Consider the following 16689-nt stretch of genomic DNA (forward strand, 5'->3'; position numbering starts at 1 on the left):
CGCTTGGATATTACGTAGCGCCTGAAATAGTCCCCAGCATGCTCTCTGTGCAAGCAGGTTGTCACGTTGGTTATGTTGACTATTTTCAGACACAGCGTAATATCATTATGCCGCTGCACCCATGATACGGCAGCAAAGTTCCTTGATTATTACGCAGGAATGAGAGAATAGTCCCTAGCCATATCAGTCTAGAAAATCGCAACTTTTCATTTTCCGTCGGTCTTAGTACACGATGTAACTATACACATCACAACATGTAAATAGGAAAATGTTGGCGTTATTTTGTCACTTATTGAGCAGTAGGCTAGCTGGAGCCATTTACCTCCAGTCTTTGTGCTAAGCTAGGCTAGCGGTGGGTGCGTCAGACAGAGTTATGGCACACACGGAGATGAGAATGGTATGTATGGACTTATCTAACTCTGGGGGATACGGTGAATAAGCTAAAGTCACAAAAAGTCGGCATGTTCCTTTAAATGCAGAGTGAGTCCCCTAAATTATCGTTCCATATGTGTATGGAACACGACCACAATGATTGACACCGTGGTAACCATAGCAACGTTCTGGCGTCTCTGGCATGCTCTTACAGTGTCCACTTATTATAAGCGTTTTTGGGCTTGTTGTTTACGCTTGGCTCATAAAGCGATCGAGTTTATGGAGTTATTAAAGTGAGCAGGTGCGGGTCGCAATATTTTGGTTTCACTTTCAGCATAAAGCATTTGGATTTCTTTTGGTTTATTACGGGCTTGTTCTTGTTTGCTGTTTTTCTAGGAAGATCTGGCAACACAAATGAGTCAAGGCTTGTACCGCTTTCCCTGTGTGCTCCGCACATAAAGACGAGAGAAACATTTCTGATGAACGTTTAAATACGTCATTAACAGCTTTGTTCAGTTCGGTTCCGTAAAGACTGTGTAGAATTTTTTCGGGAGTTCAGTTCTAGAATGGGATTGTCAATTCCCATAAATTACGGAACTGTGTGTGTACAGAACGGGATTAAGCACTAAAATACAATCGAATTTAGCTGCAAGTGTGCATTTGGCCAATGTGTTTCATTTTAAAATCACGCACATGAAAATGGCACAATGTATAAACAAAATAAAATCTTAGCTTCATTTTGTATGCAAAATTAGATAATATGCACCCAATCATATTTTTTAGATTACATATTTTTTTTGTTAGTTTAATCTCTTTGGCAGCAGTGTTATTAATCTTGCCTCTCTTCTTCTTTTATAGGCTGCTTGCTTCGCCATTTTAGGAGTCCTATTTATGATAATGAGCCTGAGCTTCATCATCATTGATTGGACGTCAGGGAGCAGCAAAGGAAACAGTGGTCATTAGACCTCATCCTCTAATGGTTTATGCTTTTTAATATTATTTTCGGGTCAGTAGTTGGGGAGGATGCATAATCTCTCACTAGATCAGTCAGTGATCAGTCACTAGATTCCTAGCTTTAGTTGCATTCAATCAATGCATTATTTGGCCTTGTGGCCTGCATGTGCTGTAAATGGGGCGTTGACCCATCTCAGGCGGGCATTAATTCCATTTAAAGACCACCCGCTTCCAAAAAGAAGTGGCCGGGGCATGGAAATATTAATTTTAAAGCTTGATACGTGGGGAGAAGATGACCACAACTAGAACATCAAAAGCCCATAATAAGTCAGCCCATAATGTGCCATAGTAACAGCTCATGCAGTATGCAGGGTTTGCAAACAAAAGGGATTTTGCATTCTAACCAAACGGACTCATCAGCTGGCCCAACCTCCCATCCATTCCTTCCCTTCATATTCTTACCTTTCACCTTTACCTCTCGGCCACATTCACAAGAGATTAGAATCACAGTAAGTGCTCAGTTCTGATGGGAGGATTGGTGGTTATTAAAGTGTTCATTTCATCATATCTCATTTTAGATATAGCAATACTCTGTGCAATAGCTGTGAGATATATCTCACACTGAAGGCTGTTGAGAGGCAACACACGACCTCGTCCAGAATCCAGACCTGATTTGGCTGCAGTCTATTACACAATTTCAAATGTATGCAAATTGTACGACTAGTACAGATGTATATGCCACATTTTTATATGGATTTATAATGTTTATCCTTTCTACAATATTTAGAGATAAATATATATTAGCAGATATATGAGCATATATGATATAGAAAATAGAAGAGTATTCCAATTGATATGGTCTTCTCAAGGTTATCTATCACATCCCTTTTCAATATCTGTGACTATTCAGCTAAAATGTCATCTTTAAAAGATTTAGATCTAAAAAATGATGATGAAAGGCACATTTTGAATGAGTACTGCAGGTTGTAATGGGAAAGCACAGATTGGAAAGCACAGTTAATCATGGGGTCAGTTTGTAATTGTCCCATGAGACGTACTGACAGACTGATTTTAAAACACTCTCTGGATTTATATGCAGAGAAAACCAAAAAATATATATATAAAAAAACACATTCACAGGGTCTTCTCCTTGATCGGAGAAACAAATATTGTGCATTGGTGCACATAAATGTTTTAGTTACAGGGCAAAATGGCATAAATGTGTTAAATGTTGCTCAGTGGAAAGCTGATCGTATTAAAGTTTTGCTTCTAGTTATGCTGTTAACCGAACTAGACAGGTGATTTCGGAGATCGGTTCCCGATCACAGGGTCATTTGGCAATTACTGAAACCTTAAACTTTAGCACTTTCATTTGAAGCACAACTTCCGCTCAATCTCTTGACCTTGTGACCCAGTTACGACTTATGACATAATCATAGATTAATATATTTTATAGACGGATACATGAACAAAGCCTATGTACTACTAACTGTAAATTGTTTGAAGAAGAAAAAAAAGTAATGTGTGGATGTCTAACATGGTACATGAATATTTTAATCTTTGTAATTGAAACTCGTCATCCTAAAATACTAGAAATCAAGCACTTACTGGCCCATAATGATCTAAGTGGTAACACTGTGGTGTTTTATTGTGTGAATGTGTGCGTTCTCTCCTCTTTATGCTTATGGAGAAAGAATATTTCAGTCAGTGAATGTACTGTAATGGACTGTAAGATGTCTATATGAGATGTACATTTAAATTGTGGTACTTTTTAATTCATTTTGTCTGTTTAATTAATGTTTAATGGATAGACCAGCCACACATATAAATAAATCATCATATCTGTGAACCAGTATCAGCATAATTACATATCTCGATATCTTCTTTCAGTGTTTTAAATGTCCCTGGTGCTGCATCAAGGGCAGCAAAGGCACTGTAATATATTCCAAATTACAATCTGTACTTCCTTTTTCGGGTTGTGAAAAGAAAGAAAAAAAAGCATCCTTGTTTGTCATGGCTGGATGCTTCATATTTCTCTTGGGTGTTTTGGATATGTCGAGAGAAATTAATGATTTACTGATCAAATATGTGTGTATGATTTCCCAAGTGCATAAGTGAAATAACCCATTGAGATCATTTTTTTGGTAAAGAAGTGTTTAATTGTGTGTTCTGGTGATGGTGACATGTTGTCTGTAGTGGTGTAATGCCTCACACACCAATGTGGTTTCTCAAGCACAAAAGTGTCCCATTGTTTTAGCAGTGTGTGTTAATGTGTGTTTACAAGCCTGAGAACTAAATGTGCCAGTTGTTAACGAATTGCCAGTATCTGTCCTTATGTAATGGCTCGAAATGATTCCTGATTGCTGAGTGAAGTAGAAGCATTTCACTCCAAAATCAGACAAAATGTTTAAATGAATAATAATAAGAAATGTGAGAATGATTTCTCAAGTGACACTGAAGACTGGAGTAATGATGCTGAAAATTCAGCTTTGCATGACAGGAATCAATTAAAAATTGAAAGCAAATGGTGATAATATTTCACATTTTACTGTATTTTTGATCAAATGAATGCAGCCATGGTGAGCATAAGAGACAATATATATAGAATTTCTTCTGAATTTGGAGTGAAATTTCCCAGAGAGAGCGTAATATTGATTTTATGATGATGCTGATGATGATTTTGTTTGAGTATTTGATTTCCACTGCATAAATGAATGATTTTATGATGACGGTAGTTAACCAGTAAGATCTTATTAACTTACTATCATATAGCACAAAGTAGAAATCTTTAGCATCGATGATGAACCGTGCATAAATACTATTCCCTTTATAGAAGTACAATCCATGATTGCTGCAACTAGAGCATTAGCAGCGGTGCACCAGAAACTGCCCTGACCAACAAGATCCCCCATAATGCTGTGCTTCCATCCCCAGACTTTCACACGCACCGCTGGGCTGACAGCAGCACTTATTAAGCACCTGCAGATTGTATGATCTCCAAATCTGCAATGATTCACAAAGTAGCAGAAGGGGGAAGCATTTATTTGTCTTTTTAGCAGCTGTGTACTTGTGTCCAGTCAGCGTGATGTTTCCCTTGTGATGTAATGAAAGTGTCATCTGTTTGTAACAGTTTATATGAATTCATTACTTACATGGCAGCATTTATAAATAATGTACATAAATGTAAACCCTTTATATTATAAGCACATCTATAGTTTATATATTGTAAATAGTCAGATGATGTTTAGTCTGATGATTAAAACGTAATAATTTTTAAAAATGCTTTTTAAAAAGCCAGTTTATGTCTTTATTTTCTTTATTCTCAGTATCGAGTACATTGCTGGCATTTAATGTACTGTAAACAATGTTAAAATAAAAAAAAGAATAAATAATATTCATTCTTTCTTGGTTCAGTCTTGATATCATATCTATGTGAGTGTTTATATGATGTCTCTGTGGCTCATTGAACAATGTGAATAAATGCTCTGTCATTTAGATCTATCCAAAACAGCCTACACTACACTATTTGCAGGTTGAGATAGGGCACAGTTCTCTAAAAGCGGAAATGACATCTCTAGTTCCTGTCAAATCTGCACATTTTGTCTTCCACCAACAACAACCGCCTCTTTTGCCTCTTTCCTTTCTTGCTGATTGTCCACTTAAGTCTAAAGCTGTTTATGTCAAAACAGAATCTTGCTTTGAAAAGAAGCAGTTCCCTGAAAACGTTCACAAGATTTGTTTCCTCTTCTCATGTGAGAAAATGGACAGAACATTTGATTAATAATCCATTTGAGCCCATCCATTCTGATTCCCAAAAGATACTTGGTTTGAATGTATATTGTAATAATTTATTCCAGCTCTGTTTACCTAAATGTGTAATCCAGGAAGATTTCATTTGGTAGGCCTACTTTTCTCCTCATGGAAAATATGCCATTGTGCTTTTCAAATGTGTTCTTTTCTTTTGAGTTTTGTTTATACGCTGGAGTTTAGAGGTAAGAGAAGATTACGCCTCAGGTTAGGCTACATTTATTCGTTATTTAAACATTAGCTTGAAGGACAAACGAGCAGTTCTCAGAAAATCAATAAATAGTCAATAATTAATCAATAATACACGGTTTAATTAAACAATATACGGAATTGACAGGAAAATTAGATAATTCGATTTTGGGCTGGTGTAGTCAGCGGTTGCCAGGTTTTCACAACAAAAACAACCGCCCAATTGCTACTCAAAACTAGCTAAAAAAAACTAGCCAAGTCGCGTTTCAGGGTGGTCCCCCGGTAAACATCGCATTCCCGGGTCTAATGCGGCCTTGTGCCCAACTTCTACTATGGCAGGTGTGCTTTTCATTAGTTTTCACCACAAAACAAGGTCGTCTTGTCTTGACATTAAAGTAGTGCATATTTACATGTACGAGTAATAGTTTGAAGCGTATTGTGTGTTTGATACACATCGAAATATCAGCCTGCATCTGACTGAAATAGCAAAATCGGCAGAACGCGGACTATCTGGAATATGGTTGTCAGTGAATGGGACACTATATGGTTCCTCAAATCTTACCCTGGAGGTCCAATGCGCTGCAGAGTTTAGCTCCAACCCTAATCAAACTCACCTACCTGTAGTTTTCTAATGAACCTGAAGACATTGATTAGCATGTTCAGGTGTGTTTGATTAGGGTTGGAGCTAAACTCTGCAGCGCATTGGACCTCCAGGGTAAGATGATGTTGGTTTTAATAAAAAAAAATCCCAATAAAATAGGTAAGAATAAAGCTGCTGTCCATTCCTGTTCATTCCGACAACAAAGCACTTGAAGGAAACAAGCTCGTAATCACGACTTCTGAAGTGGGAATTAGGAAATTTCCGATAGCACGTGAAGGCAGCCCAAAATATCACATTATTGGGGTCGAACCGGCGAACATGAAAAACAGCCCGCGACAATGTAAAGGTATATAATTTCAGACACATGGGGGCGTTGTGAAACACACAGACCGCTCTATCTCTGTCGTTTTGCTGTTTGCTTTAGCCAAACGATGGAAACACACACTCCATGTGGAAAAATCATTGCTAGCATTTACTTTGAACAAGGTTTCATCTCCTGCCTTAGCCAAATCATGCAGAACACATGCTGCAATCAGTGCGTCAATATTGACATAAGTCTCAACAAAAGAGATTTCTAACAGAGGCCCTAAAGAATGTCATTTGTCAATGAAAAGCAAACAAGAGAATGCTGTACCAACTAGGCCTACACCCATCCATCACAATAGATTAGATTTAAATAGATTTTTTTTTTAAAGAATGAATTTAGATTTAAAGAATTTTAATGAATTTATAAAACCAAATCAGTTTTTGTTTGGTTAATATCTCTATAACAAGTGAAATCCACACCATTGAATGAAATATGAATACAATAAGTTATTCAAGGTTTTTTTTAAGGTATTGAAGTTCATTTTAATGTAAATATTAACTGGCCTACTCTGATTTTTTTGTATTCTGTAGTTGTAAATAAAACAAAGGTGTACGTCTTTCAAGAAAATTTTATTTCAGTCTTTATTCTTAAATCTTAATTTACGGTGTTACTTGCCGTTTTTATGTTAAAGGGTTAGTTCACCCAAAAATGAACATTCTGTCATTCATTCACCCTCACGTCGTTCCAAACCTGTGAGAGAGATTTCTGTCCCTCCATTGACAGCTACGCAACTACCACTTTGACGCTTCAAAAATTTCATAAAGGGATCGTAAAACTAAAAACGCATTTGAGCTTCCGCAAGAGCCAATGAGGTTCATCCTCTTGTTACGCAGCACGTTTGAGCTTCCGCAAGAGCCAATGAGGTTCATCCTCTTGTTACACAGCACGTTTGAGCTTCCGCAAGAGCCAATGAGGTTTATGCTCTTGTCACGCAGCACGTTTGAGCTTCCGCAAGAGCCAATGAGGTTCATCCTCTTGTTACGCAGCACGTTTGAGCTTCCAAAAGAGCCAATGAGGTTCATTCTCGTTACGCATCACGTTTGAGCTTCCACAAGAGCCAATGAGGTTAATTCTCTTGTTACGCAGCACGTTTGAGCTTCCACAAGAGCCAATGAGGTTCATTCTCTTGTTACGCATCACGTTTGAGCTTCCACAAGAGCCAATGAGGTTCATTCTCTTGTTACGCATCACGTTTGAGCTTCCACAAGAGCCAATGAGGTTCATCCTCTTGTTACGCAGCACGTTTGAGCTTCCACAAGAGCCAATGAGGTTAATTCTCTTGTTACGCATCACGTTTGAGCTCCTGCAAGAGCCAATGAGGTTCCTTCTCTTGTTATGCAGCACGTTTGAGCTTCCACAAGAGCCAATGAGGTTCATTCTCTTGTTACGCATCACGTTTGAGCTTCCACAAGAGCCAATGAGGTTCCTTCTCTTGTTACGCATCACATTTGAGCTGCCACAAGAACCAATGAGGTTCATTCTCTTGTAACGCATCACGTTTGAGCTGCCACAAGAACCAATGAAGTTCATTCTCTTGTAACGCAGCACGTTTGAGCTGCCACAAGAGCCAATGAGGTTCATTCTCTTGTTACGCATCACGTTTGGGCTTCCACAAGAGCCAATGAGGTTCATTCTCTTGTTACGCAGCACGTTTGAGCTTCCACAAGAGCCAATGAGGTTCATTCTCTTGTTACGCATCACGTTTGAGCTTCCACAAGAGCCAATGAGGTTCCTTCTCTTGTTACGCATCACGTTTGAGCTTCCACAAGAGCCAATGAGGTTCATTCTCTTGTTACGCATCACGTTTGAGCTTCTGCAAGAGCCAATGAGGTTCATTCTCTTGTTACGCATCACGTTTGAGCTCCTGCAAGAGCCAATGAGGTTCCTTCTCTTGTTACGCATCACGTTTGAGCTTCCACAAGAGCCAATGAGGTTCCTTCTCTTGTTACGCATCACATTTGAGCTGCCACAAGAACCAATGAGGTTCATTCTCTTGTAACGCATCACGTTTGAGCTGCCACAAGAACCAATGAAGTTCATTCTCTTGTAACGCAGCACGTTTGAGCTGCCACAAGAGCCAATGAGGTTCATTCTCTTGTTACGCATCACGTTTGGGCTTCCACAAGAGCCAATGAGGTTCATTCTCTTGTTACGCAGCACGTTTGAGCTTCCACAAGAGCCAATGAGGTTCATTCTCTTGTTACGCATCACGTTTGAGCTTCCACAAGAGCCAATGAGGTTCCTTCTCTTGTTACGCATCACGTTTGAGCTTCCACAAGAGCCAATGAGGTTCATTCTCTTGTTACGCAGCATGTTTGAGCTTCCACAAGAGCCAATGAGGTTCATTCTCTTGATACGCATCACGTTTGAGCTTCCACAAGAGCTAATGAGGTTCATTCTCTTGTTATGCAGCACGTTTGAGCTGCCGCAAGAGCCAATGAGGTTTCTTCTTGTTATGCATCACGTTTGAGCTGCCACAAGAGCCAATGAGGTTCATTCTCTTGTTACGCATCACGTTTGAGCTTCCACAAGAGCCAATGAGGTTCCTTCTCTTGTTACGCATCACGTTTGAGCTTCCACAAGAGCCAATGAGGTTAATTCTCTTGTTACTCAGCACGTTTGAGCTGCCACAAGAGCCAATGAGGTTTCTTCTCTTGTTACGCATCACGTTTGAGCTTCCACAAGAGCCAATGAGGTTCCTTCTCTTGTTACGCAGCATGTTTGAGCTGCCACAAGAGCCAATGAGGTTCATTCTCTTGTTACGCAGCACGTTTGAGCTTCCACAAGAGCCAATGAGGTTCATCCTCTTGTTACGCAGCACGTTTGAGCTTCCACAAGAGCCAATGAGGTTCATTCTCTTGTTACGCAGCACATTTGAGCTTCCACAAGAGCCAATGAGGTTCATCCTCTTCTTACGCATCACGTTTGAGCTGCCACAAGAGCCAATGAGGTTCATTCTCGCGTGTTACCCGACACGTTTGAGCGTCAGGAGGAACCATTGAGTTTTGCTCTCGCTCGTCATCCATGTTCGGTTGAGCTTCTGTTTATGTTCGCTGATCAATGTTGAAATGTGAATAAAAGCCTAAATTCAATCTGTTAATCATATTAAGCGATTGAGTCTCTTCACAAAATCTGGACTAAACCGTTCAGTTCATATGGATTAGTTTTATAATCTCTTTTTGAACTTTTTGCGTAGCTGTCAATGGAGGGACAGAAAGCACGCTTGATTTGTGTTCTGAAGATGAACGAAAGTCTGGCGGCATAATGAATTAATTAACATAATTTTCATATTTGGGTTAACTATCCCTTTAACTGTGTTTTTTATTGTACTGCGGTAAAACTACATTTCCCATGAGAACCCGCGGTGGGCGTATCCGCGAGGGGCTGGCTGGCAATGCGCGAGGAGCCCAACAGTTCTAAACTGTCTTCTGCTGTGTGGCAGAGAGCAACTTCTCAGCAGACTGGGGTGTGGCGGCTTTGGAAACACTGAAAGAAATCAGGAAACACTGAAAGAAATCAGAGACCGTTCAGCGTTAGCTGCCTAACGGCGCATATTATTCAAAGCCATCAGCGACCACTGAAAGGACTAACGTAACCGAGGAAAACAACGGGGATTTCTTGCGTTTTCTGATTCATTCAGTTTCGCCGAGTTATCTCATCGATCGGCTTGCTTTTTTATACATGAGTACAAGAGATTGATCCCAACTTTTTTTGCGAACTTTTTTTTGGATATGTGGATGTAAGTTTTCCCCCCTCCCTATTCGCGTGATGTAAAACTCCAGCGTCTGGCTACTTGGTTTCTCCTGGGAGCCTTAAACGTCAACAGTTTCCAGGTGTTGTTCTGATCTCAGTCAAATATATAAATTCATATCTCATTCCCAACCCCCCCCCCCCCAAACGTCTTTTGAAAGGTTATTCGGGCGTATAAAAACATCAGTTTTGGATCTACTTGTGTCTTAAGGACATTTCCTTTCCTTGGACTTGAGGCAGTCATATTTTTCAAAGCCAAAAGAGGAAGTTAGTCACGGAAGACTATTTTTTTTTTAAACCCAGTCGCTTTAAAAGGGTAATACCTTTTATTTTTTCTCATAAATCTATACTCATAAATCCGTAGCCCTGAAGCGCGCATTCGGAACCATGGGCTGTACCGTGAGCCAGGAAGATAAAGCCGCGGCCGAGCGATCCAAAATGATTGACAGGAATCTGCGCGAGGACGGCGAGAAAGCCGCCAAAGAAGTGAAACTGCTGCTTCTGGGTGAGTGACGAATCACAGATAACGGTCAGCGAATCGCTGCTGTAACATAACACATTTATAAGCACTTTATCACAATAATAAGTATCAATGTTATTCAAGAACTTCTTTTAAACGTGTTTGAGACGGAAAAGGAGATGTTCTTGCGAAGTTTGAGGGTAGGTTTTAGGTAGATGTAACGTTATGTGTGTCAGGTTTCCTCCTCAGGTGTGGCCTGCGAGAAACTGTCAACGGATTTGAAGAAAGTGTCACATACGATAGAGCAAGCGTTTACTTGTTTAGCAATTTAAATGTCACACACTTTTATAAAACTTGTTTTTCTTTTCTCAAATTATGTCCTGAGGCATGTACAAATCTTTTTGAGGTAACGTTAAGCTTGTCATTTGAGAAGCTTCGTTAACTATATGTTAGATATGATGACGGTCATTTTTGGCACTTAACAAGTTAGTATGATTGCTTCACAAAGTCAGTCTTCCACTTAAAAGTTAGGACATCTACTCTTTCTGTAGTTATGATTATTAATTGAGAGTGATAGTAAAGGCATCAAAACCTAAATGCCACAAATGTGTCAATATCTGGCCCAAATGATCCATCGTAAGGATACAATTTACATTAAAAAAGCTATACAAGACCATGAGAAACAAATTCACAGTAGTGTGACCAAACGTTTTGACAGGTGGTGTATGTGTGAAACTTTTTTTGAGGTTAACTTGTCATTTGAGAAGCTTAGTTACCCAAGAAACTATGTTTTCGATATGATGTTGGTCATTTTTCGGCACTCAACAAGTTAGTATGATTGCTTCACATAGTTAATCTTTCAGTTAAAAGTTTGGACGCACCTACTCTTTCTGTAGTTATGATTTATTTACCCTAATTTGAGAGTGATAGTAAAGGCATCAAAACCTAAATGCCACAAATGTGTCAATATCTGGCCCAAGTGATCCATTGTAAGGTGAAATTTTGATAAAAAGCCACTTATCCTGAAACACAAAGGATGTCAAAGTGTGTCCAAACTTTTTGACAGGTGGTGTGTGTGAAACTTTCCCAATCACAGAAAAACACAAGTACATTGTAGTTTTGGAAACTGGTTATTTCAGTGTGACTGAGGGGAGAGGTTGAGGGAATGTTTTGACAGTGCCTGTGATCACTCTCAACATCCCTTGTGGTGCAGCATGGCCACACACACTCACACTCAGCATGCACTTTGGCCTGGTCCGAACTGTTTTGACAGAAATTCAGGAATTCTGTGGGGGGATGTTTTCGGAAGGCTTTAAGCCCAAACAGAAGCCTGGAACATGCACCATGAACCAAAGAAAGTGTTGAAAGTACATTTTTTGGCAGGGGTTGCGTATTGTACTGCTTTGCGTGTTTGCTAAGGGCTCTTGCTGGGAAATGAAATACTTGGTGTGGAGCTTTTTATTGTGAGTTCTAAAGCCTTTTGAGTTTTTACTTTATGAACTCAGAAAATTGCTTTGGCATGCGTTGACTTAAAATAATAAATGCGAGGGAGGCAATGTTGTGCACAGAAGCTTTCGCATTTGGGCAGTCATTTTGTATGTTTTCTCCTCTCTCTCACATTTCATATGTCAAACAAAGCTTGTTAGTTATCTTTCATAATGGTGACGTTTGTCCCTCAAACCCCAGTACGTTGGATTTCAAGCATTGTCCAAAATGAACTCTGTAGTGGCAGGTGAAGTTAAAAAGTATATTTCTCACAGGCTTTTAACTCATTAAACAACATTTTATTGTATTTTTTTCCCATCGACAATTCGTTTTTCAAGTCAAGTCAACTTTATTTATATAGCGCTTTTAACAATGTAGATTGTTTCAAAGCAGCTTTACAGTGTTAAACAGGAAAATAATGCAGCATAATTTTATTCAGCTGTATAGCCATTCTGGAAAAATTTCAAGTATCATACAGTGACAGTGTGGGCTTTAGATCAATAATTTGATCAGTAATTTAGTTTAAATGGTTAATTTAGTTTATTATTTAGATGTATTTCGATGTTTAGTTGAAAAATTTAATGCTTAAAATTTTCCTTTCATATGTGTGAAACACTTCTAGAATCATATACAAGATGAGCCATTGAGAAACAACCTTGTTTTCGTATCTTTATGTGAGAAATATTCCACATACCCTATTGTGTTATGGAGAAGCTTTAGGTAGATCAACTTATGATTGTAACATTCCTGCTCAGACTTGTTTTTCCAATTCCAATTTGAGTATTATATTTGGACCCTAATTTTAAGCTTTCGAGTCAGTTTTCGTGTCATTCTACAGGACACCTACTCAGTTAAGTAACCGTGGACAATCCTAATAATGTTTCCCCTGTCAGTTACTACATTTAATTGTAGCTCTCCGTGGGGCTTTGCTCTAATAGCAGACGTGGAGAGTAAACACTAGGTTAGGGATTTGACTCACTGTCTGAGGAGGTTTGAATGACGCACATGTAGACAAGTCACTTCCCTGAACATTAAACGGAATATTAATTTGTAAGGTACGTACAATCTGATTCCCTAGAATCGCCACCAGTTTCTCGAAATGATTTCTAACGCCAGAATTAAAGACCTCTGGTTTGGGAAAGACGTGGTCAATCTCACACTGGCCGATGTCTCAACCTCTGTTCCACTCCTCTGGTCTTTCCAAAGTCAAAGTTTTGGTTCAGAGGGGAGTGTTGCATTGCTCGGATGGATGATGGACTATTTTTAGCTTGAGGCAGATGTAGGGAAAAGTTGGATTTCCAGGCTCACAGAGCTCCGAGTTAAGGCCTTAGAGGAAGTTTAAGTCCTTTGACTTTACCTCCCCTAAATGTCTCTCTAAAACTCCTTTAGCGATACAATTGCGCAGACCTTTTCCTTGTTTTTCTTCCTTTTTAATTCCAGGAATGATTCTTTAGCTGGGCTTACCCTTTAAGTTGTCTGAACTTTGATCAAATGTAATCTTCCACAGTGAATTCCACAGCATTGCTCTGTTTATTTATCCTAGTCCTGGATTGTTGTAAGTGCCTTTGTTTTCCGTTTTACTGGCAGAGTGAAAAATTCATTTGTACTCATCACCGTTTCGATGCACAGACAAGTCTGAACAGAGCTTTGCTTACACCATGAGTGTGCATAAAATTTGTACTCTTATTCTTGGGTTAAATGCATGAAAAGTCATGTAAGAGGAATATTTTATGTTTAAATGAACTTGGTAAAGTCCCTGCGCTCTAACCAATAATTTTACTCTTCTCAAATTGCAAAAAATCCATGCAGAACATGGTCATGCATGCGTATCCATCTGTGATGCTTCCCTGAACCCATTTAACAGGTTTAACAGAACCTGTTGAACTGATTCGTGCTTTCGCCTCTTTGCTTTCGCCATCGGGCTTAATAGCGCTGATGGTGATAAATAGAGCGAGGATAACTCCCAGAACACAATCGCTCACATCCTGTGTGCTGTTTTTTTTTCACACTCTTACTGTACCGACAGATAAATGCCGACAGGCATTTGGCAAAAGGCCCCAGAACAAACAAAACAGACACAAACCCATTAAGCACTTTTGGGCTGGAAAGATGACACGGCGTTACTCTCTCCTGTCAGCATGGCTGTAATGGGCCTTCACCACATGGAAATCACGCTTTGCATTTACACACCTTATTTGCCTTCTCTGTTGATCGCTTAGTGGGAAAAGCTGGCCGCTCCGTTTAGGGTTCCGCTGTAAAGCTGTCACGGGTCAAATGGCAGGTTATGCATCCCTAGATTATGCTTATAATTAGTTGCAAAAATGAGCTGATTTATTGTGTTATTTGGTGTATAGTTATAAAGTAGGTTTGAAGGGCTCCACTGTATAATTATAGTCTGAGGTAATAGCAGGCTGTGTGGATATGGGGGTGTGTGTGTGTGTGTGTGATCTCTTACTGCTTCTGACAAGGCTGTGTCTGCTTCTTATTATATCTTTTAGTAATGGTGCAAGGAATACCACTCGACAGAAGACATTGTGAGGGGTTTTGGGTTTTAGTAGGTTAAGTATATTAATTACTTTGGTCTAGCATTTGCGATTAGGCTCTAAAGCTGTCTTTTGGCAGTTCTCTCTGTGGTCTGCTGATGACCAGATGATTATGAAAAAGAAAAATCATGACTCGTAGGAGGTGTGGTCTGGTCAGTAGAGCGTATACTCTGCATGCAGTAGACCTGATTTTGAATCCTGCCTAGTGTGATTCAAGTTAAAGAACAAAAGGTAAATTAAAGATACCGTTACATATACATATGTTTTTTCTGATCTGGTCTTTGGACACTAATGGCGCTTTTCCACTACACAGTACCAGCTCGACTCGCCTTTGTTTGGTTTTCCACAATGTAAAAGTTGTACCTGTACCTGCTTCCAGGTACTTTTTTTCGTACCACCCCCGGCGAGGTTCTGAGCGAGCTGAGGCGATACTAAAATGTGACGTGAAAACGCCGCAGACTGCTGATTGGTCAGAGAGAATCGTCACTATTCACTGCGTCATCATTGCGCGCGCCAGACGGTAGGGCTGTGCAATTAATCGAATTTCGATTTCGATTTTGCCTCCCAACGATCACCAAAATAGTACAATCGAGAAAAAACGATTATTTTGCCATGTTCAGTTTTGCAAGAACACTCTTATTTTGTCTTGCGTTCTGAATGAAACGCGCACGCGCTCATCCGCCCCTCCCGAAGCCACAAACTCTCTCAGGTCGTGAGTCTCGTGACTCGTGTGCATATCATCCGCTGGAATTTAAAAACTCGGCGCGAGTAAAGATGGCAGAAGGAGGGCAGTTACAGCAGCGTTTGGTGAGCAAAAAAGGTAAAACCAACTCCGTTGTCTGGGAACAGTTTGGCTTCGAGGAATCAGACGACGAGCAGAAACATGCTACGTGCAAGATTTTCTACATGGTAGTGACTGCAACGCAAGGGAACACCACGAATTTGTTTAACCACTTGAAAATTAAACAGAGTGACCTATGACAATCTAATAAAGAAACAAAAACTGACGAGAGCAGGGGAGCCGTGTAAACGTCCTTTTTTTCCTTCATATTTTTAAAATAATTCTCTCTTAGTGTTAGTGCTGCCGTATGTTCGAATATGACCAGTCATTTTTGCCGTCATCCCCTGAGTGTAGTGCCAGAAGATGCGAATGAGAAGTTGCGCGCGCTGTGAGAAAATTTGTCTCTGTGCACTCATCCGAGAGTGTGCACACGTCTCACAGCGCGCAAATATTGAGTTCTCTTTCAAGTCTTGCTCTTGAACGGACAAACTCACACAAAACGTATGTCAACATGTCCATCTTGATGAGTATCCTAGCAGACATAGTCTGTATATGCCTTAAGTAAACTTTATACAGTCGATAAAGTCATTTAAAATCATTTTTACGTGAATACTTTTATACTTTGATTTGAATATGTTATATTATTTATTTGAATAGTTCAAAAAGTACAACAAATGTTACAATTTCAATTGAATTGTTGAAAGGTGTATTTTTAATAAATGCAACACATTCCCAAAGTCATGTGAAATAATCGTGTTACATAATCGTGATTTCAATATTGACCAAAATAATCGTGAGTATGATTTTTTCCATAATCGAGCAGCCCTACCAGACGGAGTATCCTTTGAACAACCAGATTCTTCTGGTAGTCTGAACTCTGTAGTAATTCCCAAACTCTCCTGTTTTTGTCAGCATTTCATTTTGCTGCCTTCAGCCTCTCCTGAAATAACGCTTGTCTTCTTGCTGTGAGAAACAGCCACATCCCGAGGATCAAAAAAAGCATACACTCGATTTCCTCCATTGTCCTGTGTGTGTGTGGGTAGCGGGTGTGTGTCGCGTAGAAGATTACGTCACGGCAGTTTCCTGCGGCGTCGCTATGACGACCAGGTACTATTGTGGAGGTACTATCTGCAATGGAAAACGGAGCGAAAAGCGAGCCGAGTCGAGTTGAGCTGGTACTGGTAATGGAAAAGCGCCATAAGTGAGTTGATATGCATGACAAAGGTAAACTTTCGTTGGTCAGAAATCATCTTAAGATTTTTCTTTGTCAAATTGAGTAGTTTTGATAAAATGTGTGCAAATATGCACATGCAAAACAAGCAACAGATGTAGTTTTTTGTGGGTTTTATGTTCAGTAAGTAGGTTTTCATGTATTTTATC

The 16689-nt window shown here is 39.7% G+C and overlaps 2 protein-coding genes across 5 annotated transcripts in view; both read left to right on the top strand.

Moving 5' to 3' along the window:
- The window catches only part of slc38a3a (solute carrier family 38 member 3a), a 66603-nt gene extending 61871 nt beyond the window's left edge, over positions 1–4732 (top strand). For 3 of the 4 annotated variants that reach the window (XM_079844326.1, XM_079844327.1, XM_079844328.1), the window contains one exon: positions 1231–4729. In XM_079844326.1, coding sequence (XP_079700452.1) covers positions 1231–1335 — 105 coding nt within the window. In that variant the 3' untranslated portion in view covers positions 1336–4729. Of the gene's footprint in view, positions 1–1230 lie in introns of all 4 variants that reach the window. The other variant, XM_079844325.1, reaches the window with a different exon arrangement.
- A 4930-nt stretch (positions 4733–9662) lies between these two features.
- gnai2a (guanine nucleotide binding protein (G protein), alpha inhibiting activity polypeptide 2a) overlaps positions 9663–16689 on the top strand; it is a 101208-nt gene continuing 94181 nt past the window's right edge. Inside the window, exon 1 of the mRNA XM_079844802.1 lies at positions 9663–10545. Within this exon, the coding sequence (XP_079700928.1) occupies positions 10428–10545 (118 nt within the window). The 5' untranslated portion in view covers positions 9663–10427. The remainder of the gene's footprint in view (positions 10546–16689) is intronic.

This window comes from Gobio gobio, assembly GCF_949357685.1.
Source record: "Gobio gobio genome assembly, chromosome: 19".
Classification (NCBI taxonomy): Eukaryota; Metazoa; Chordata; class Actinopteri; order Cypriniformes; family Gobionidae; genus Gobio; species Gobio gobio.